This window comes from Anser brachyrhynchus (genome assembly GCF_964034855.1).
Source record: "Anser brachyrhynchus genome assembly, chromosome: 8".
Lineage (NCBI taxonomy): Eukaryota > Metazoa > Chordata > Aves > Anseriformes > Anatidae > Anser > Anser brachyrhynchus.
Window position 1 is genome coordinate 5,481,169 of NC_137702.1, and position 21,276 is coordinate 5,502,444.

A 21,276-nucleotide genomic window follows, 5' to 3' on the forward strand; every position below is an offset into this window, starting at 1 on the left:
ACCACCCGGCACACCAGCACGCCATGTCATGGGGTGGCAACGTCGGTGTCCTGGTGGCATCCTCATGCAACACCTCAGTGCTGTGTTTCTGCGCCGGGGGGCCACGGGGCACCTCCGTGGCTGGGCTCTGCACCCCGCAGCGTTGTGACGGGGTTGTCCCCGTGCCACTGGGGCTGCTCCCTGGCACGGGGGCTGATGGACCTGGGCTCCTGTCTGTCCCCCGATGGACTTGGGCTGTTTGCAGCCCGATGGACCTGGGCTCTCGCTACCCGATGGACCTGGGCTCTTGTCCCCCGATGGCACCAGCCCCTGACCCAGGGGGGGGTCCCAGGACCTCAGGCCCCGTCCCCATCCCCATCTCCCCACGGGTGCCCCCACCTGGAGCCCCCACCCCAGCCTCGCCCCCCTGGGGGTGCCCCCGCCTTGCCCCCTCCCCATTCCTGGTCTCCCAAGGGTGCCCCCACTTGGGGCCCTCTCCCCATCCCCGTCCCCTGGGGGTGCCCCCCCCTCGCCCCCTCCCCACCCCTGCCCCCCCAGGCCCCCCCCAGGCCCCCCCCCGGCCCCCTCCCCAGCCCCGCCCCCTCCCTCAGACCCCGCCCCCAGCCCCGCCCCTCCCCGCTCCCCCCCCCCCGGGGTGCTCCCGGTCCCGCCTCGCCGAGCGCCGCGCGGGGCCCGCCCCCTCCCAGCCAATCACCGCCCCCCGCGCCTGGTCCGATCTCCCCGCAGCGCCCTCATTGGCCGCTCCCCTCCCCTCGCCTCAGGGCAGCGGCCAATGGCGGCGCGGGGCGCGCGGGGCGCGCGGGGGCGGCTCCGGCGCGCGGGTCCTAGCGCCGGGGCGCGAGGAACCGGAGGGAGCGGGGGGAGCGGGTCGCGATCGCGGCCGGTGGCCAGGCGGGGGTCGGGCGGGCGGGCGGGCGCCATGTCGGCGCTGTGGTCGCTGTGCGCCGGGCTGCTGCTGCTGCTGCTGTGGGTGCGGCACCGGGGGCTGGAGGCCGTGCTGGTGCACCACCGCTGGGTCTTCGTCTGCCTCTTCCTCCTGCCGCTCTCCATCCTCTTCGACGTGTACTACCAGCTGCGCGCCTGGGCCGTGCGGCGCCTGCACAGCGCCCCGCGGCTGCACGCCCAGCGCGTCCGGCATATCCAGGGGCAGGTGGGGCCGGGGGGCGGCACCGGGCCCCTCAGCGCCCCGGGGCTGACGGGGCGGGCACGGCGCCCGCGGGGCTTGGGGGGGTGGGGGGGGCGTGAAACGGGCTGCGCGCCCCGTGCCGGGGGCCCTGGGGGGGCTCAAAACGGGTCCGTGGCTCGATTTTGGGGCCCCGGCAGAAAACCCCAAAGCTGTAGGGCTTTAGAAACTCTCCCCCTTCGTAGCTGCCCCCCTCCGGCGGTATTTCGCTTGTAAGTTTCTGGGGTTGCGGGGGGACCTCACCGCTCTGAGGCAGCCGGGGTCGGTCACCCGCCCGTTGGGGGAATGGCAATGCTCATGAACGTTTTTTTCACGCCGAAGGAAAAATACGCTGTTGGAGGCGTCTGAGTTCTCAAAGCGTTGCTGTGGTGTTGCTGCTTGCAGGTGCGGGAGTGGAAAAATGAAGGCAGCAAGAGGTACATGTGCACCGGCCGGCCCGGCTGGCTGACCGTGTCGCTCCGTGTGGGGAAGTACAAGAAGGTCCACAAGAACATCATGATCAACCTCATGGACGTCCTGGAAGTGGACAGCGAAAGACGGGTAACGTTCCTCGCAACGCTTCCATAAAACTGAAGCCTACAGCGTTTTCTACCGTGTTTGTAGCTCAAGAGCAGGATCCCATAAAGAACAAAGGATTTTTGTGGCAGTAGGTTTTGTAGACCCACCGATATTCGGGTTTTACAACGTGCGCTTGGATCACTCTGTCCAAAAAAACAGCATATGGGATTGCTTAGTTTTATGTGCTGAAGTCTAAAAGCCCAGATTGATTTATGGGCTTGGGGACTGAGCAACAAGATGTTGAGGCAGAGGAGGAATCACTAAACAGTTTCAACTATTTTTAGTAGCGCTCTTGGGGAAGTAAGTCTCTGAATTTTGATAACAGATGGGTGTACAATCCAGTTAGCCGTGGTTTGTCATCATTAATGCCAAACACTTAGCTTATGCCTGATGGGAGGATTGGTTTTTTTGGCTTTTCAGGTTGTTCGTGTGGAACCTTTGGTCACCATGGGCCAGTTGACTGCGTACCTGAATCCTATGGGCTGGACTATTCCTGTGGTGCCAGAGCTCGATGACCTTACAGTAGGTAAGGGTTGTTGTGTTGACAAGAAACTGATTGATTTTGCTGCATTTTCATTTGCTTTTATGCAGTAACGCCTTGCGTTATTTAAAAGTTTCCTGAAATACTCTGTTGAACTCTGTTCTGTTAAGGCATTTGTGTTACAAGCACTTATTTTTTCCTTTTTCCAAATAATCTTAAAAACCACACCCAGAGCTTAAAAGCAGAGCTTTGTTCTCGTAAATCACGTTCATTTTGAAGTGTGTTTCATTTGATTTGTTATGTGCTCTCTCAACAAGGTGGTTTGATCATGGGAACCGGCATTGAGTCTTCATCCCACATCTATGGACTTTTTCAACATACCTGTGTGGCCTATGAACTTGTTCTTGCTGATGGAAGCCTTGTGAGATGTTCACCAGTAAGACAAAATGTTATTTTGCTATCATTTACAATGTCATTGACCGTTGTCAGTATGGATATATGATTTAGTATGACATACTTTTTGCAGACTGAAAATTCAGACCTATTTTATGCAGTGCCTTGGTCTTGTGGTACTCTGGGTTTCCTGGTTGCAGCAGAAATAAAAATGATTCCTGCCAAGAAATACGTCAAAATCCATTATAAGCCTGTAAGAGGACTGCAGAATATTTGTGAAAAGTTTACTGAAGAGTCTAAGAAAAAGGAGAATAATTTTGTGGAAGGACTTGTATATTCTTTGGACGAAGCAGTCATCATGACAGGAGTCCTGACTGATGAAGCTGAACAAAGCAAGGTAACTAAAGGGAAGTTACTCACAATGAAAACAATGCCCCCAAGGTTTAATTGGAGCTACACTACCATATGACATTATAAAACTAGAATCATTATAAGATTAGAACAATCTCTTAATATGGGATGAAAACTTAGATCTGTCCGCCAGGATGTTTTAAATTGCAGCTCTTTGTTATTACAACAGAGTCTGTACTCCGAATCTCTTCAATTGATGGGAAGCGACCCATTGATTTCCTTTATTACTGCAAATAATTTAATCTGCCTTTGCTTTGCAGTACCCAGGGAGGAAGAGAAGTATCTTTTTACATATACTCTGTATCAACCTGCAGTAATTCAGGGTAACTCTTTCCCCAGCAAGCTCTTAATGCAGTTAATACTACCAGTAAGACAAATCAGGCATGTTTATAGAATGGACGTGCCGTCTGCTCACTGCATCGCTCAACCTGGATGTTTCTCCTCTGCCATAATGGGGCTTTGGGTTAATGATGGGTTGAGAGGTCAGTGTCTTAGGAATCTGGTTCTGTCACATTCATGGTCTCTTATTACCCTCTCATAACATGCAAGCCTCGTTTAAATTCTCCATCGTGAGAAGAATGGTAAGAGGGAGCCATGCATGTGGCTGGAAGAAGGAGAAAGGAAGGCTTTCTAGATTTCTTGAGACAGTCTCATTTGAACTGTCACAGAAGATATAACATTGATCCTTCATGGTAAAGGAATTTCGGGAACGTACTTAATGTTGTCTGGTAAGGTGACACTGTCTTTCTGTGTTGGGATTTGCTAATGAGTGTATGTTTCCTCGTAGATAAACAGAATTGGCAACTACTACAAGCCATGGTTCTTCAAGCATGTGGAGAAGTATTTGAAAGCTGACAGGACTGGAATTGAATACATTCCCTCGAGACATTATTACCATAGACATACACGTAGCATCTTCTGGGAACTCCAGGTGAGACCACTTCCAAAATTAAAATAACATCTACGGAAAGCTACTCCGCTCTTTCCCAGTGTAGGTACAACGTGCCTTCTTCCCCTTGGCAACACTTCTGTCTTGAATGGCAGAAAAAAACCCAATGAAGTCTGTGGCAAATGTAAAGTCCTGTATTTGCGCAAAACAAATCCAAAGTCACTACTTTATATTTAAGGCATTGTATCATAACTTCCTAATTTCGGTTTTAGTGCTTTTCTGAATTTAAAATGTAAATACATATTTAAGCATTAAGATTTTACGCCTACTAAGTGATTTCCAAAGACAAACGGTGGAAAAAACATGAATGTGTCAATTGTGGCTGAAAATGTGCCCTGCCTAAACTCATAATGATCATTATTTAGTTGCATCATTAATTTCAATTACATGAATGCATTTGTAGTGATGTGCATTTATGCAAAACTTTTATTTGGCATGCTGGAAGATTACTATTGCTACATTTTGAATCTTCGGAGTGAGATACCAAATCCTTTCAGCTGCTGGAGAAGTTAAGCAGGAGTTTGCTATGCAGAAAGTACTTCACATTTTACAGCTGTAACATTCTTTGAAGACCTGATCTTGTACGTGTCAGCTCTTGCAGGAGTTTTGCAAGTTTAGCTTCTTATGAGCTCCTCCCACCCGTTTTTAAGATAATAGCCTACTTCTCTTGGAACTTCATTTTCTGAAAGTATTTGGGGCTGACTGTGTACTGGGATTCATATGGCTCTGAAAATCATTCGTCATAAGCAGAAGAGGCTTAGGAATGGGCTGTATAGCTAAATTCAGTCCAGACCTCGCTTAGTTCCTGTTTGTATTATAATAGCTCAGCAAAAGTATCAGCAGTTAAATTTATTGAAAATCTCATTTAACGTTGCTCTGAGGATTCTTAGGCATTGTCTTTTGCTTCACTTACACGTTCCTAAGTCAAACTTTTCTTCTTTCCTCTTTAAAGGATATCATTCCTTTTGGCAATAACCCCGTTTTCCGTTACCTGTTTGGTTGGATGGTTCCTCCAAAAATCTCTTTGTTAAAACTCACCCAAGGAGAAGCGATCCGAAAGCTGTACGAGCAGCATCACGTTGTACAAGACATGCTGGTCCCGATGAAGAGCCTTGAAAAATCTATCCAAACCTTCCACGTTGACCTTAATGTAAGAACACCCATTTTTAAACTGCAGCGAATTTCAAATTGCGCATCACAAGGACTGTGACTATTGGTTTTAAAGCATAATAGTCTGCTTGTGGGAAAGGTCATTATCTTATCAGGGTGGTACTGTTCTTTCCAAGTCCATGACACAAGGCTGCAGAAGGAGTGAACGTAGCTTTCTGAGGAATATAAACATGACATTCAAATTCTAGTAGAAGGCCAGCACTTCTAAAAGATTTCATCACTTAGTAAGACTTGAATTGATTTTTTTTTTTCACGTAAATCACTGGCAGTCATGCTAAAATCATATTGTGGAAATTATTTTCCCTTTCTTGTTTTTATTTCTGGATTTATTTTAGTTTGTATAAGAAGTACAAATTTGGCTATTTCAATTTTGGACTGACCTGATAAAGAAAACACTTCGTTCCCTTTTTATTCAGAATGTATTCAGCTTTTGCTTTGGGATTGGGGTGGGGGGGTCATTTCTATTTTAAAGGTACATTCTGGTCTTTAAGGATTTGGGGGGGCGAGGGGCGGATGTAATTCCTGGAGCACACTGCACATATTCTGAGCATCTTAATTAGTTTGTGTTACTGTCATTAGAAAGTGGATCTAAAAACCACAGCTAGAGAACGGGAAAGGAAGAGCTGTGTAAGATCTGCTCCCAAACTGGGACAATGTCCTCTTAATTCTTTCTTCATTTTGTCACCTTTATTAAGAGATCTTTTCGCCAAAACAGTCATTTAAGCTACTTGACAGGATGTTTTCTTACCTCTGCAGGTATACCCTCTTTGGTTATGCCCTTTCATATTGCCCAATAATCCTGGTATGGTCCACCCAAAAGGGAACGAAACAGAGCTCTACGTGGATATCGGAGCTTATGGAGAGCCCAAAAGGAAACAGTTTGAAGCCAGGGCTTCAATGAGGCAAATGGAAAAGTTTGTAAGAAGCGTGCATGGGTAAGGTTCCCACTCGTTAGCGTGGTAATAGTGCCATATAACTTACAGCCGTGGAGTTTAATCGCATTTATTTCACAGTACGGCACTTTGATATCGCAATAATTAAACAACCACAATAATGAAAAGCTAACTTTAATTACTAGGTTTGATGTTACAATTTTTAAATACAATTGCGACTTCAGTGATTTGATTGCAAAGCCAAGCTAATAAACGGGCTCGCTGGCTGAAGTTCTTGGCAGCGTGTTTGGGAGCTAGATAGCTTCCAAACGGGTCACCCATGCATCCTTGCAGGTCTGGACTGCTCTGGGAGTAAAATGTGCTGCAACAAAATATGTCCACGCAAGCAGAAAGACCTCAGCAGGTCTGCACTGACGGGCATGTAAACCAGTTGTAAACCAGCTGCCGTGCTGAACGGGTGCTAGCGTGGGTTGGTGACCGCTCAGCAAGGCTAGCCAGCCCCGTCCTTGGGAAGGCAGCCGCTGAGCTTGCACTCTGAGGCTGACTGGTTTGGAGGCCGGCTCAGAGCAGGGGCAGCACAAGTGCTGTTCTGGCCGCAGCTGGCCACAGGCCCTTCAGGAATCCCGCAGGCTGTTAGAGCTTGGACAGCTTCCCGGCCTGCCCTTGGGGCTGTCCTGCTCCCTGCCGTCCTGGCAGCGCGTGTGGCAGCTCTGCCCTGTCCTTGGCTGGTGCGCCCTCGTGCAGGGAGCTGAGCCTTGACTGTTCCCCCTCATCCCTAGGCGGCGGTGGGAGCCCTTCCTCTCACAAGTGGCGCTTTCAGAGCCTCCTTTTCCCTGCCCCACTCCTCGTTACACAGGACCACAGTGAGACATGCACCCACCATCTGTCAGCGGCTCATGCCAGCCTAATTTGCTGTAGTAGTGTCAGTAGAGAAGCAGTTACTTGTTTTTCAGGAGCAAAAAACCAACTACGTGGTATTTTTACACCATCAGGATAAGTTAACTCCACTTCTGTTTTGACCTGTTTCTCAGTCTAACAGTGATTCTGTCCCATGTGCCTGAGTAACAGTGGTGAGTCTGCTTCTAGGTGATTTGGAGAATGTAAATGACTTTTACCTATAATAAGTCATCTGCCAGAGAACAAAGCAACCAAAAGTTAATTTTAAGCTTTTTTAATTAACTTGAAATTAAGCTTTTAATTTAATTCTCTTTACTAACCGAGTTTAGTGTCTTCTGTACCTGTCACTGGAAAATAAACAATGTATAAAAGCTTGATCTCACAGTTCATAACCACAACAGAGCTTTTATGTACCTGTATTTTACTGCCGTACTCTGATGGTAGCTGCATTTTGGAGAGAAAAGTGAGTAAGAATGAATCCACAGTTAAATAATGATTCCGTTTGTTTTTGTAAATGGACTTCTGTTACACCGTGCCTCATTTACCCTATAAACTTATAGTCTTGCCCTAGTCTAATTTGGCAGGCTTCTTCCTTCACAGTTTTAGTCTCGGTGTTGAGTTCAAAGAAATCTTTAAAAACAGAAAGGACACACCACTGTCTCGAATGCGTTTTGTAATGCTGGCTGGTATGAGATGCCATGACTGTATCTCCATGGATCATAAGAAAGCATGCAGGAAAAAAAAAAAAACTTTTTTTTTGAAGCTGAAATTAAAAAGCTTTCAACAGAAGAAAAAGGAATGCGGGCTTTCCAAAGCAGATAGAAAAGTATTTGTTAGGGATCATTTAGGTCATGTGTGGTTTTCGGTGCTGGGGGCCAGACTCCTGGTTTGGGGCAACTTCTGAAGTTCTCTCCAGACTTGTGTCTCTGCGAGCACAAGCTGTGAGAATACACAGTTTTGGAAGATTTGGCTGCAGATAGTTAGGAGGTCTAAACATGACCCACTGTTTTATATACATTTTTTAGTTCCTCTCCTTTTCTCTTTGTAGTAGCAAAACTAATAAAAGTGGCGGTGCACTGATGGCTGAAGACATTTTCTGAACCAAAATATTAAAAGCAGCAGTAATTTCGGTTGCTTTCTTTTCCCATCTTTACCAAAATGACTGTATCAGTATTCTGCTGTTTACACCATCAAATGTTATTTACTCTTGGAAGAGAAACCATGATAACATTAAATCTGCAAAATATAATTGGCTGAGTGTCCCAGCACAATCCATGTGAGCAATTAGATTTGCTTGGTTTTAAAAAGCTTTTTTTTTTTTTGAATGTTTGCTCTTCATAGCTTGCCCTGTTTTCTTTTTGATTCTGTTTCAAACCCTGCGGCACAATTAATACTGAATCTGTCTCTTTCTTCCCTTTTTTTTTTAAATTTCAGTTTCCAGATGCTGTATGCAGATTGCTATATGACCCGTGAGGAGTTCTGGGATATGTTTGATGGCTCGTTATACCACAAGCTGAGGGAGCAAATGAATTGCAAGGATGCCTTTCCAGAAGTGTATGACAAAATCTGCAAAGCTGCCAGGCACTGAGCCTGAATGACCTAATTAAGCAATCAGGGAAAGATGAATTTACCTATAGCTAGCTAGTCAGTATATCCTTTTTAAAGAAAAGCTTTATTGCCTCCAAATAAGCTCATTCTTGTTGATGTTTAAAGATATGAATTCATGCTTTATAAACTTACGTTTAGTATTTCTTAGGATGCTTTAAAACCATTTTTCCAAACTCGAAGTGATTGTTTTTAAGAGATCTGAAGTGCTAGCCTTTGTATCTTGGATCTAATTTAGTAACATGGGTGAATTCACCCAGTTCCAAACACGAGAAAAATAACTGGGAAAGATGACACCGAAGCAACACCGGCTATACACTATAGCTATTTTTAAAATTACTTTTGAAAATGGTAAGGAGGTGACAAAAATAGGTGCCAAAGCTGAATTAATTGTCAAATTAATCATGATGTTGGAAACATTTGCCCCCGGTCAGTAACCTGTAGGACAGCTTAGTAACAGTACCGCGACCTGGCTGTGCAGCGCCGCATGATGCTGCGTGGTTCTGGGTTGCTTGGGTTATCCCGTGCTGCAGTCTCAGTTAAACTCGCCAACAGTTGGTTCTGTTCCAAAACTGAGCGTTGAGGTGTGAAGCAAATGCTTTTTACTTGTGCCTGTCAGATTTGTGCTGATTCTGATTATAAAATGTAAGTGGATATAGGGTTACTTCTTTAATGGTTAATAGCATATTAGTTTTTTGCCTCAAACTGTCATTGTTCTGGCTTTGTACAGCTGAAAAAAAATGCTGCTATTTCATATAGGCAAGTATTAATTTCAGTTTTTTACTTGTTGTGGGTCAGTTTATTTGGATTTTTTTGGTTTTGCCTTTTGTTGATTGTTTTTTTGGTTTGGTTTTGTTGGTGTTTTTTTTTGCTTTTGCTTAATTTTAGTGCCTTATAAATACTCAGTTGGAGGAGGGCATGGGTCACTTGAGACCATTCTGTCCTGTCCAGCAGGAAAAGGAAGCGTGTCCTCACAATTTAAGGCTTTATTTTTACAAGGTTTGTTAGAGCAAGTGGCTGTGGGTAAGAAGAAAGCTTGCTGTGGAAGCTCGGTATACACAGGCATTGGTTCTGACTCGAAGAACGTTTTTGCTTTGAATTTTAGCTAGATTAGGCTGATAGGCTTTGTAAAAGGACTGTTTCAGTCACCTGGGGAGGAAATCGATAGTAAGTACTGTTGGATTTCCCCTTTTGATGCATGCTGGTGGAAACAGCATAGATGTGCACTTCGTGCGGTCAGGTGCAGAGGCGTGGAAGTGCTTTGACTCCATAGCTGGAAACATGGTGCCAAACTAAGCCCCTGTCTTGTCCAAGCAGTACCTAAACTTGTTATCCTAAACCCTGCTGAGCTTGAGGGAGTAATTTTTCTTGAGGGTGGCACAGAGGGGAACGCGAAGACCTCTTTAAATGATTTGCAGTGGGAAACTTTGTAATTTTTATTTGAGTGCTAAACCAATGATTTTATTTATTGATAGATGGATGTTTATGGTCCAGATGAAACCAATGATAAAGCAGTAACGAGATTAAGCTCGGCCTGTTACTCAGTGATGCATGCCGGGCAAATTCCGTGCGAATAAGGTACCCCTGAAAGCCCTGCCGGGGGGCTGGGTAGCAGGAGCGGCCTGCCAAGGGGAGACACAGCCAGCGCAGCGCCTGCGGTGCTGCCCACACCACGGAGCTGGCCAGGCAGGAGGCAGAGCTGTGTCAGTGATCCAGGAGCGTCCGCTACACCGCTCCAGGCTTCGGGGTACCCGGGAAGGCAAACGCTGATCCTCAGACTTGTGATCTCTTCCCATCCCTGCAAGGGAACGGCACAAGAGCAACTTCTTTGTTCCTGTGCGAAGCTATGATTTAGCCCAGCGCTTGTAAGATGATCTGTGCAGAGCAAGAGTTGGTTTGGTTAGTTCTTAAAGGGCAACGTTAAAGCAGCTAGAGAATATGCAAATACTTCTACTTAAGCTGTGTTTCTCTCACTTATGTACTGATGACCTTTAGGTATGCACTGTACTTGTTTTTTCATTCCTTTATTTATTGGCAAACTTGGTATGGTGTGATTCGGTACTGCAACCGTACCAGTCCCGCACATGCATAATTGCTGCTGGTCTTGATTTTTGGCTGTAAAAGCTGTTTAAAATAAAAATGTGGCCCGTGTACTGTCCAAAGTGGTGTCTTTTAATGAATTATAGCTTTCTTTTTAACAGTTTTGTCTATTCTTTCTTGTGCTTCTTGTATTGTTACAAGTGCTCAGCAATTACAGAGAAAAGCTGCTGTCATGGTCAGAGAGCAGAGGTGTTGTGAGGCTGTTAGTTGGGCAGCCTAACGCTGCAAACAGCTTTGGAGGAATGTCGTTGAAGACCCCTTATCTCTGCCCCAAGACACGCCTCGTAGCTGAGCCTTAACCCTTTGATTATGTCACATTAACTTTGAATGTTTCTAAGATCCTCATGATGCTGAGTGGCTTTTTCCCCCTTGCCTCACCCTCTGCCTATGATTTCGTGGCACAGGAGAACAAAACTACATTTTGGATTTAGCTGTAGCACCTATCTCATTCTTCTCACTGTTAAAACCGATCCCTGGTTTGAAGGACCAGCGGCAGAGGTGAGGATGAAGACACAGTGCCCTCTTCAGCCTGAGGAGTTTTACATCCACATCTTCCGGTTCTTTGAAAAACGCCTTTACAGCAACTCTGTAAGCGTGGATGGAGGTATTCCTCTCCTGCTACACCTTGCTCACAGCTTTCACATCTTCTTCCTGTGCTCCTTCCAGGCAGAAGTTCCTGTGCTTTCTCCTGAAAATCCAGGCTGCCAAACGCCTAAACTCCCCTGAAACGTCAATCTAGGTGCTAAAGTCCTATGTTCCTTTAACCAACTAAATGTTTAGCCCTGACCTATGCTGTGTTTTGCAATCCTCTGTTTTTCTACCCCAGCAGGATTGCTATAGCCTGTACTCACCCACATCACTGCTCAGGCATTTCCCTTCAGAGGCCTCCTTTTTCCTTTGCTTGCCTTTCTCTTACAATAATCACTATTTCTTTAAATTACTATAGTTTTACCTGTGTTCAATTCTCTCTCCCACCAAAGGGTAATCGCAGATTAATTAGCATACTTAATCAGCCACAACTAACATGTAACTACACCTAAATTTAATTATTCCAGTCCGGTCTAAACACTAGTATGAGACTTCGTAAAGGTTAACTCTAAGTGAACCAGCGTACTCATGGTATACTTTTATGGCCATCCTTTATTACAACCGACAAAACTTTCTGTTCGTTTCACTTTGTTCATTGCCTCCAGGTCTTAATACCCTACAAAAGCTGGAGTGATTACACCGAATTCCCCCTAATGCCCTCCAGCTGCTTATAAGCAGTTGAGCTGTTAATTGAAGTGGAGCTGTGCGTTACATCTTGTAGCGAAGCTGCTCGCACCTAACTACTTCAGAGGTAGCACGGGACAGGTACGCAAACAGTAGGAGAAAGCCTGACCCCTCCCAGCTGCCGTGGCATTGTTTCCTCAGACCCAGCTCTCTGAGTTGCAGCAGTAGACCTTGGGGTGTTCATCTGCGTGCTGTGATCAGTGCTGCATGCACATAACACGTGGGTACCACTTCTTTGAGCAGTGCGACCTGAGGGGGAAGGAAATGCTACATATTGAATGACCCGTGTGTGCCAGCAAACCTTCCTTTCATTGACTTACACTATCTGACATCCTCTTCTCAACTGTGTCAAGTTGAAAATTAAAAATAATAATAATAATTACTCAACAGACAAGTTAGAGTGATGATTGTCTAAAGAGTGTTTTATTACCACAGCACAAGAGTTGTTTCATACCTCCTGTTGCGAGTATTCTCATCTACACCGTCCCTTCTACTGGCATGTCTGTGATTTATTTGCCGATCCGAGCTTCCCAGCACCACCTTACACGTGGAAAGCAGGAGTGATTTCTTCACAAATGTCTGGGCAGCATGGAGCAGAAATCAGATCTCTCCAACTGTTTTTCGCAACAGGCCTGAGCCGCTCACTGTGAAAAGAGGATGTGATTCAGTGGACTCAAATTATTGGCCGGATTAATCTCATTAGTCTTAATGAGCGTGGAGGTGAACAGAGCTCGTAAAAGCCTGCCTATTCCCTTGAAGGTACAGCTGTAGCTTGAAAAGTGATTTTGGAGCTAGCGCTGTTTGATCATTGAGCAATTCGGTGCATTTGAACATCCTGCTCACTGTTCAGATTCTTCATTTTTTTTATTCCTAATGGAACTGCACACTTAACAAAGCTGGGCGATATTGAAAGCTCGATTTCATTGTGCCTCCTTCATCACAGGATAGCTAACGGAGCTGCCCCACTGAAAGCTGTCAAGTTATATTCAGCTAAGGCACGTTTCTAACTACTCTCTGGAGATCAAGACAGCCTTTGCAGAGCTGCAGCCCGTAGTGCCACCGCAGCAGTTTGCTAATCTCGGCCACAAGCAAAGGTGAAAGCGGAGGGCTGTCCTGAGGTCCCTCATTAGCACAGTTCCTAACTGCTTCATGGGGCTTCTCACCCTGGCGATTTCAAAGCCCTTTGTGGTGGAGCTGAGCCTTGTTATCTTCCTTCTTCAAATGGGTAAACCAAGGCACAGGCTGAGAACGCGATTTTTGTTCAAGGCCATTGATCAACCGGTGCTGGGAGTGGATCGAGGAAGCCTGGTCACCCATCCCCTGTCCAGTTCCTTCCCAGGCTGCCTCCTCTAACTGAGAGGGAAACTTTATCCGTACCTCCATGGCACACAAGCTGCATTTCACGAGGTGGAAGAACAACCACCGTAGTATCCTGGAAGTGCCTGGGTAGCCAGTACTTCTCTAACCTCCCGCTGCCCTTGCACGGCAGGAAGCTCTGAGGTCTCCTCGTTTTTTCACAGACACTAACATGCTCATTCACAGAGCAAACCTGCAGTGGGGCCAGCAAGTGTTCCTTAGTCTCACGGCAGCCCTTTAACTCCACAGCCACCCCTTCTGCTATTTAGCCTCTCACGTCGGTTGTAAAGCATCAGCAACGTGCCCTTGGCCTCAGGAGCTGCTCTAGCCAAATGGTTTTCCTGCAGGCCAGTGTGAAACCAGCCACATTCCCCATCGTACGTCAGACTTACAGCAGGTAGGCGTCCTGCTTCAGGTTGCTCAGGTACCGCTGAGCGTCGTGCAGGTACAGGGACTGGTACCTGAGCTTCCGAGGGTAGTTTTCATGCTTGGTGACATTGTAGCGGCCAACACCTACGGGATTCTGGAAGCAGAAGGTCACACATGGTTTCCCATCCCATCGTTGCAGAGGCAAAACCAGGCAGTGGCTTTCTGTGGCTAGGCCTTCAATTGCAAAAATCCAGCAATATGTGGAATATCTTAACCAAGAAGGTCTATATTGCAGGGGAGGGAAGAGGAGACATGCTGATTGATGTTAGCCCAGCCAGGCCCCTTCACAAGCAGTTCCTCTCGTCTCACTGACCCTCAAAGTAGCTGGGCCTGATTAGCTCGGCTGGCTCAAGCGTGCTCCCCGGTTGCCTACTGCTAGCGATAGCCACGGGCGGCTTTATCGCAGCCTTGCCACTGAAAAGTAATCTGTCAGGTTCCCCAGCAATTACGAAGATGTCTTGACCTCTTGCAAGTTGCCTGCTCCCCACGCAGCTGCACAAAGGAGAGAGCGAGCCGTGTGGAAGTCTGCTCCTCGTCCCTAGCCAAGGTGGGCTGTTTGAAACCAAAGCTTTCCTTGCCTGCTTTGAGCCCTTCAGGCTTTGTTCTGGCTCTCCGTGGGGAAGCTGCACAGCTGAATACAGCTCTGGGAACAGGTACTAAGGGAAGGGCTCGTAGCTGCGTTGGCTCTTCAACGTGCTGCTGATGCTGCTAGAGGGAAAGCTGGCTTTTAAGCAGCAGAATACGACTTTCTGGGAGGATACAAGGAGCTCCTGGCACCTAAAAGGACTCAGAGCAGCAGGCAGTCCAGCTGCTTTCATCCATGAAGCACTTCCCTTGCCTGCAAATGACGCAGAGCAAACCTGATGGGAAGGGGGCGTCTGAGCGTCCACAGGGAAGGGCAGAGGCCTGAGGATGGGCAGGGGGGCCGTGGTTGCTGCTGGGCTCCTGCCCTGCTGTCAGCCGGGCTGCACTGCCCGAGGGCAGCACAACCTCTGCCATGGGTGCCCGCAGCTGGCGCAGGAGCACAAGTTCCCGTTGACCTGGCAGGAGTTTGGGCCGTGTGCTTTTATTCACCATCCCTTCTTTAGCAACACGTGCTGGGCAAGGACGGCACCCGGAGAGGGGCTCACCTCCCGTGCGGAGGACGGGCATCTGGCCACCTCCCCCAGGTTTCCTTGATAGTCAGGGGGGAGAAAAATGCTCCTGCTGAGGTCAGCCTGCCCTTCCCTCAGAGACACACCTGACCTCCAGCTGGCGAGGCCTGTCCTCTCGCCCTCACGGCGTGCCCTCAAGGGATCAGGGACGGCGATGGAGGGAGCTTCCAGCCTGACACCTCCCGTGTCCCTGTCCTGCTGTGTTCCCTGCTCGCTCACCTCGTTCCCACTGAAGAGGCGGTCGGACTTTCTGTCAAACCTCTTGGCAGACGACCAGAACGGGGGCTGGTTGAAGTCTGCTGATTCCCCAACGGGCTTGGGATCGTACGAGCCGGGCCCCACCACATGCTGTGCGAAAGGAAACCTCTTACACTTCATCCTGCGTGCGGAAAGCTGCACGGCTGCCCCAGGGCCCCGGCACCCCCAGGTGGGCTCGGTGGCTCCGGCAGGACAGGCAGGTCCCACGGGGACGTGGTGGGGACACCCCGCTCCCACTGACCGCGTCCCTCGGGCACTGGCTGAGCGTGGCCCAGAAGATCCTCTCCGAGGGGCAGCCCGGGTTCCTCGGCAGGGTGCTGAAACATCCTTTCTTCTTGTTTTCCTTCGACACCAGCTCATCCAGGAAACTCTTGGCAGTGCCAGCGCTCAGCTCGGCGCCTTTCCTCTGCCGGGGCAAGGGAGCGGCGTGAGGGGCTCGGCTGCTGGTGGTCTCTGCAGCCACCCCATCCGTCTCTCGAGAGCTGAGCCTTGCCACTGCTCGTGGGCACAATCCTGCTCCCCTGTGCTCTGCCTGTTTCACCCGGCCGCTCAGATCCAAAGGAAGCCAAATGACAAAACTCAAACGGGGTCTGGCATAAAGCAGCTCTCCACCATACTCTGCCCCGTTTTGTGGGGGCAGTGCCACAGCTTGCTGAGAAACCCCATCCAGGCGCGTGGTCCCGGGGCTACGCACCTCCCAGTCGTGCCGCCGGCCACCGCTGGGCTTCGCCTTGTCCCCCGAGACCTGGCAGGGGACGCGGCCGCCCGCCCGCCGCAGCCCCTCCTCGATGCTGCTGGGCAGGGAGTAGGTGCCGGGCCCCGGGCCGCTGCCCTGCAGGCACAGGGGGGAAGGCAATGGGGCTGTGCTCAGCGGGGGGACAGGGCCACCCCATGGACGTGTCCCCGGGGCGAGGGGCAGGACGTGCCATGGCTGATGGTAGGGCACACTTCTCCGTCCTGCTGTCCATCAGCCCTCGCGTGCTGGCGGAGCGCTTGTCCCTCTCCTCCAGCGGGGTGTAGGGGTTCCCCCGGGGGCCGTAGGTGCCGGGGCCGGGGAAGCAGTCCTGGGGGAGAGAAGGGACAGTGTGGGCAGCCCCCGACCAGCCCTAGAAGGGGGGACGATGCCCGCAGTGATGCCAGCAGCTCCCGAGTCAGGCTGAGACGTACCCGCCGGCCACCCCCGAACCTCGGCTCCCGTGTGTCGCAGATGCCCCGGAGGCTGGAGGGCCGCGTCTCCTGCAGGAAGCCCCTGATGTTGTACGTCCCCGGGCCCAGCCTCTCCTCCTGGAGGAGAGAGGAGAGCATGAGGATGAGCCGGGCACTGCTGGCAGCGCTGCCTGTGTCACTTGGCCCCCAGGAAATGTGCATGGAGGGTGGATCGACCCCAGCTCCTACCTGGCGTTTGCGTTTCTTCTTCATCGCCTTGAAGTGGAAATGGGGCAGCTGGATCTGCCGTGAGCCCGTCTCTGCTCCGGCCCAGCCGGAGGCTGGCGTTCTCCCCTGCAAGGCAGAGCCGGAGCACCGCTGTGCATACACCGCGGCCGCACGTCCCGCTGCTCATCCCGGCTCTGTCGCTCATCCCGGTGTAAGGCACCAAGAAAGGGGTTTGCTCATGGGTGGCTCGGGACTTGGCAGCCTGCGTGTGGCCTGGAAGGCAGCTCCCAGGGAAATCTGGCCTTTGCTTTGGGTCCTCACTGCCCGCAGACCACAGGAGCAGCTGCTCTGCTGAGCCGCACGCTCCCGAGCCTGGGGCGTGAGCAGCTTGCATCCACGCCGACACCCCAGGGTGCTCCCGAGCCCGAGCTAGGTGTCCCCAGCTGTTGTGTGCAAAACGGTCACAGCTGACGTGGGAGCTGCACTGGTAATTCTGGCTGTCCCCCCATGTACGCACGGCCTCACCTGGCTGCCCATGTCTCATGCAGGTGGCTCTGTGGCGGCAGCCCACGCCGTGGCAGCCCTCGCCATGGTACCCACGTTCTGTGGGGCCGAGCTGAGGACCCTGGCTGGAACGGGGGCCTGGCAGCCTGCAGCCCCGCCACCCTGCCTGTAGCAGGTCCCTCGAGCCCTCTGGGATGGCTCTGAGCGGGCGCCTGAGGGCAGTTTGGCTGCAGAAGTGCACAGCCCACGCCTGGCTCCCACCAGGGACCCGGTATTGCTCTCCCAGCACCTGCATTCCCCTGTGTCACACGAACCGGTTCAGCCCAAGTGCCGCGAGGATGCAGGGGATGGTGTCACCACCCGGTGTCCCCTAGCGGGGTACCCATCTGTGTAAACCCCATCTCTGCTCCCTACAAAGGTGTGACCCATGATGTAGGGCACCCAACACTGGCAGATGCTGTATGCACCTAAATCGTAGGCAGCCCTGAGCCCCAGATTATGATATGCATTCTTCTGTTTGATTAATTACTGTGTTTGTACCAGTGTGGTTTATTTTCAACGTGTCATCTGCTCAGGAGGAGTTGTCTGAAAGCTCCCAGGGGTTGCTCAGCAGAGCCTGCACCTTGGGTAGCTGCCAGGGGGCAGGGGACGTGTGGTGCTGTTATATCGCCCAGGAACTTCCCGAGGGCTGGCTCTAGGACAAGCGCTGAGATTACTGCCTTACTGGGCATAAAAACATCATCCTAGAGCTGTGTGATTACAGTAACATCACTGGAGGGAATGGAAGCTCTCAGGAAATTTAGCTGATGAGGTATGTGAGCCAGCGCTGTGGGCTCGCAGACCCTCCAAACTGTGTAAGACCATGCCCAGGGTCAGCCAGGATGCTGAACCCCAGGCCCAAACTGCAAATCCTCCACAGAATGGAGAGAGGTTTGGCTGCTGAACGACTTCACCTCTCACCTGCCCTGCTGGCAAGGAAAGAAACATTTTCCACCACCCAGTAAGGATCCAGGACTCTGGCTTCTCCAATACCAACCTCCTGCCCTGCTTTGGCAAGGTCCTGTAGCCAGTGTGGCTGGGCCAGGGCTGACACCTTTATTTGCCCCCCACCCAGCACAGCAGGAAAAAATAGAGCAGAGACAGGCTTTCAGGCACAAAGCCCCAGGCTTAGCTCCTCATCCAGTGCTGCCTGCTGGTTTAATAAGACATATCAGCTTTCCCTGCAGACCATGTCTCCTGTATAGCCTCAAACCCTCACAGTTAAAACACCGCCCCGGCAAATCAATCCAAGATGGTTTTGTCTCTTTGATCAGCACAGCAGGCAGTAAGTCACTGAAGGAAGGAGGAAAAGTGTTTCACTTCTGCGGCTGGAACAAGCGATAGAAACAGTGAAGGACAACTCTCCGGCCCTGAACCGCCTGGTGAAAACCTTCCACTTGCTGAGCAAGCAGGAGATGGCCATGGGGATATCCACCGTGGTACCAGGCATCCTGCAGGACCTGCAGCTCAACCACTGCATGTCTCCCCAACAGCGTCTCCATTGCTCGCTTAATTGCGGTGAGAAACACGTAGGAAGAAGTAATTACCTGGCAAAACCAGTGGAGGCAGTTTGGGAGTGAAGTTGTTATTTGGGAGCCTGGAAGCCACAGCCAGATCCTGGCTTGGGCACTGAGCTGCTGAGAGACCTGTCCCTCTGGGCAGTGCTTTACAGGATGCTGAGTCCTCTTGCAGGGCTGTCTCAAGTATTTAGTGGCTTCAGTGCTCCTAAATCACTCAGGAGCATTAAAAATGGCCCCTTTAATCCCTTGATTTTCCCATTTCCACACCTTTATAAATGGGAGTGCATCTCAGTGTTTATTCCCTGTTATAGAATAATCATGAAGATTTCCTCAAATCCCTTTTCTGAATAAAATAAGGGTTCACTCTTACTTCCTTATATTTTAAAATGATAATTCAATTCCTGGTAAAATGAGGGTCAGTGAAGTGAAATCTCCTCCCCTAGTGGAGTACTTTTATATGTGCTTACAACTGCTCTTCAGAGATTTTTAATTTCCACTGAGCTCCAGCTCCAGGCAGGAGGCTGAGAAGTGCAGCAAGGAGGCGGTCACTGGGCATGGGGGGATGTCCACCCGTTCAGTTTGACTTGAGGAATCTGGAATGACACAGGACAAAGGCTTTTGGTCTCCCGTCCTTTATTCAGGCACACTCCCATGGATGGCCAAGCAGCCCAACCTCTGAGGATGCTCTCCCCTCGTCCCTGGCCCTGAGCGGGGAAGGGGAGCAGATGAGCACGGAGGACATTGCAGGCACATGACAGCACAACATTCCTCTGGACCAGCTGCTTTCAAGGATCGCCAGGAACCAAAATTACACCCAAGGCCAACAGGACGATGTCCCTGGGGCCTGCACAGCTTCCCTAGCGCTGCTAACCGTGGGTGTCAGCCATCACACTCCCGTCACGGGGCGCTGCCCTGCGCCAGGAGCTGGCCTGAGGTGTGGTGTTTTAATGTCTCTGTCACCACACTACAGCCAGGCACGAAATGTGCCTCGTGAAGGCATTATCCACAGTGCCTGGAGTGCGCTGAGACGGGTCAGGGCTCGCTGCCTGCCAGCACAAAACAGCCTCCGAGGGGCCTCGAGGTTTGCCCGCGGGGCCAAACCGGGGCACCTCGCACCCCTCGGGATGCCGCCCTCAGCCACCACGGCCTCCCCTCAGCGCCTCGCGGCCTCCGCACGGCAGACGGCGCCCTCGTTCCCTTTCCCTTCCCGTCCCTCCCCGCCGCCGCCATGACGGAGCCTCCCCCCGGCGGCCATTCCCGCTTCCGCCCGCCGCCGCCATTTTGTGGGCTGCGCCCCGAGCCCCTGCCCGCGGCGGCTCCCGGGGCCGGCCGCCGCCATGTCGGGAGGGCTCCGCGGGTGGCGAGCGGCGGCCGGCCCGCTGCTGCAAGCCTCCGGGGCCCCGCACGGAGCGAGGCGGCGGCGGCTGCTGCTCTCTCAGCTCTTCCAGCCCCTAAACCTGCAGGGCGAGGGAGGCGAGGCGGGCTGGGAGGCGGGGAGCCGCAGCCACAGGCTGATGGTGCAGGGGGGGCTCATCCACCCCGGCAGCACCGGCTGCTACTGCTACCTGCCGCCCGCCGTCCGCGCCATGGAGAAGCTCGTCCGCCTCATCGACGGCGAGATGGAGGCCGTCGGCGGGCAGAAGGTGAACATGCCCAGCCTGAGCTCGGCAGAGCTGTGGCGTGCCAGCGGGCGCTGGGAGAATATGGGGCCGGAGCTGTTCCGCCTGGCTGACCGGCACGGCAAGGACTATTGCCTGGGCCCTACACACGAAGAGGCGGTCACGGAGCTGGTGGCCGCTCAAAGCAACCTGTCCTACAAGCAGCTGCCGCTGCGCCTCTACCAGGTGACGAGGAAGTTTCGGGATGAGCCCAAGCCCCGCTTCGGCTTGCTGCGCAGCCGGGAGTTCTACATGAAGGACATGTACACCTTCGACGCCTCCGAGGAGGCGGCTCGGCAGACCTACGAGCTGGTGTGCGGCGCCTACCGCGGCCTCTTCGAGCGCCTGGGGCTCCGCTGCGTCCAGGTGCGGGCGGCCACGGGCAACATCGGGGGCACCACGTCCCACGAGTTCCAGTTGCCGGCGGACATCGGCGAGGACAGGCTGGTGCTGTGCCCCGACGGACACTTTGCGGCCAACGTGGAGATGCTCAACGGGGAGCAAACTTCGTGCCCCACGTGTGGAGAAAAACTCACCCAGACTAGAGGGATCGAAGTGGGGCACACGTTTTATCTGGGTACCAAGTACTCCGCTGTCTACAATGCCATCTACTACTCCCCAGACAACAAGCCCCACCTGGCAGAAATGGGTTGTTACGGGCTGGGTGTCACTCGCATCCTGGCAGCGGCCATCGAGGTGCTGTCAACGGAGGACAGCATCCGTTGGCCGAGCCTCATCGCGCCCTACCAGGTGTGCTTCATTCCCCCCAAGAAAGGCAGCAAGGAGGAGCAGGGAGCAGCGCTGCTGGAGCGCATCTACGATGACTTTGTTGAGGCCCATCCGCACCTCGCGGGTGATGCGGTGCTGGATGACAGGACACAGATGACAATCGGCAAAAGGCTGAAAGATGCCAAAAAGCTGGGGTATCCCTACGTGGTCATAGCTGGGAAGAGGGTTTGTGAGGACCCCCCGGTCTTTGAGGTTTGGGATCAAAACTCTGGTGAGGTTTTGTACCTCACCAAGGAAGGTGTCATTGAGTTACTGAGTAAAGTGCAAGTCCCTTAAAATCCCT

General features: G+C 51.5%; 3 protein-coding genes across 3 annotated transcripts; 2 read left to right on the forward strand and 1 right to left on the reverse strand.

Moving 5' to 3' along the window:
- The first annotated feature begins 757 nt into the window (after positions 1 to 757).
- DHCR24 (24-dehydrocholesterol reductase) lies at positions 758 to 10,702 on the forward strand. Its single transcript, XM_080603223.1, has 9 exons — positions 758 to 1,150; positions 1,568 to 1,723; positions 2,162 to 2,267; positions 2,540 to 2,658; positions 2,749 to 3,012; positions 3,814 to 3,957; positions 4,928 to 5,125; positions 5,902 to 6,080; positions 8,370 to 10,702. Exons 1-9 carry the CDS (start codon positions 773 to 775, stop codon positions 8,521 to 8,523), a joined length of 1,698 nt encoding a protein of 565 aa, XP_080459349.1. The 5' UTR covers positions 758 to 772; the 3' UTR covers positions 8,524 to 10,702.
- Positions 9,317 to 19,885, reverse strand: CIMAP2 (ciliary microtubule associated protein 2; the record flags this gene model as incomplete). The annotated part of the gene is made up of 8 exons (XM_080601769.1): positions 9,317 to 12,556; positions 13,661 to 13,791; positions 14,373 to 14,405; positions 15,071 to 15,199; positions 15,351 to 15,941; positions 16,036 to 16,173; positions 16,277 to 16,662; positions 19,723 to 19,885. 8 exons carry the CDS (start codon positions 19,883 to 19,885, stop codon positions 12,454 to 12,456), a joined length of 1,674 nt encoding a protein of 557 aa, XP_080457895.1. The 3' UTR covers positions 9,317 to 12,453.
- Positions 19,808 to 21,271, forward strand: PARS2 (prolyl-tRNA synthetase 2, mitochondrial). The gene has a single exon (XM_080603224.1). The coding sequence runs from the start codon at positions 19,884 to 19,886 to the stop codon at positions 21,267 to 21,269; it is 1,386 nt and encodes a 461-aa protein (XP_080459350.1). The 5' UTR covers positions 19,808 to 19,883; the 3' UTR covers positions 21,270 to 21,271.
- Positions 21,272 to 21,276: the final 5 nt, after the last annotated feature.

Coding starts and splice junctions, on each gene's coding strand:
- DHCR24 (XM_080603223.1), top strand. CDS start 773: ATGGCGGCGCGGGGCGCGCGGGGCGCGCGGGGGCGGCTCCGGCGCGCG. Junction 1,151..1,567: donor TCCGGCATATCCAGGGGCAG/GTGGGGCCGGGG, acceptor TGCTGCTTGCAG/GTGCGGGAGTGGAAAAATGA. Junction 5,126..5,901: donor CCTTCCACGTTGACCTTAAT/GTAAGAACACCC, acceptor TTACCTCTGCAG/GTATACCCTCTTTGGTTATG.
- PARS2 (XM_080603224.1), top strand. CDS start 19,884: ATGTCGGGAGGGCTCCGCGGGTGGCGAGCGGCGGCCGGCCCGCTGCTG.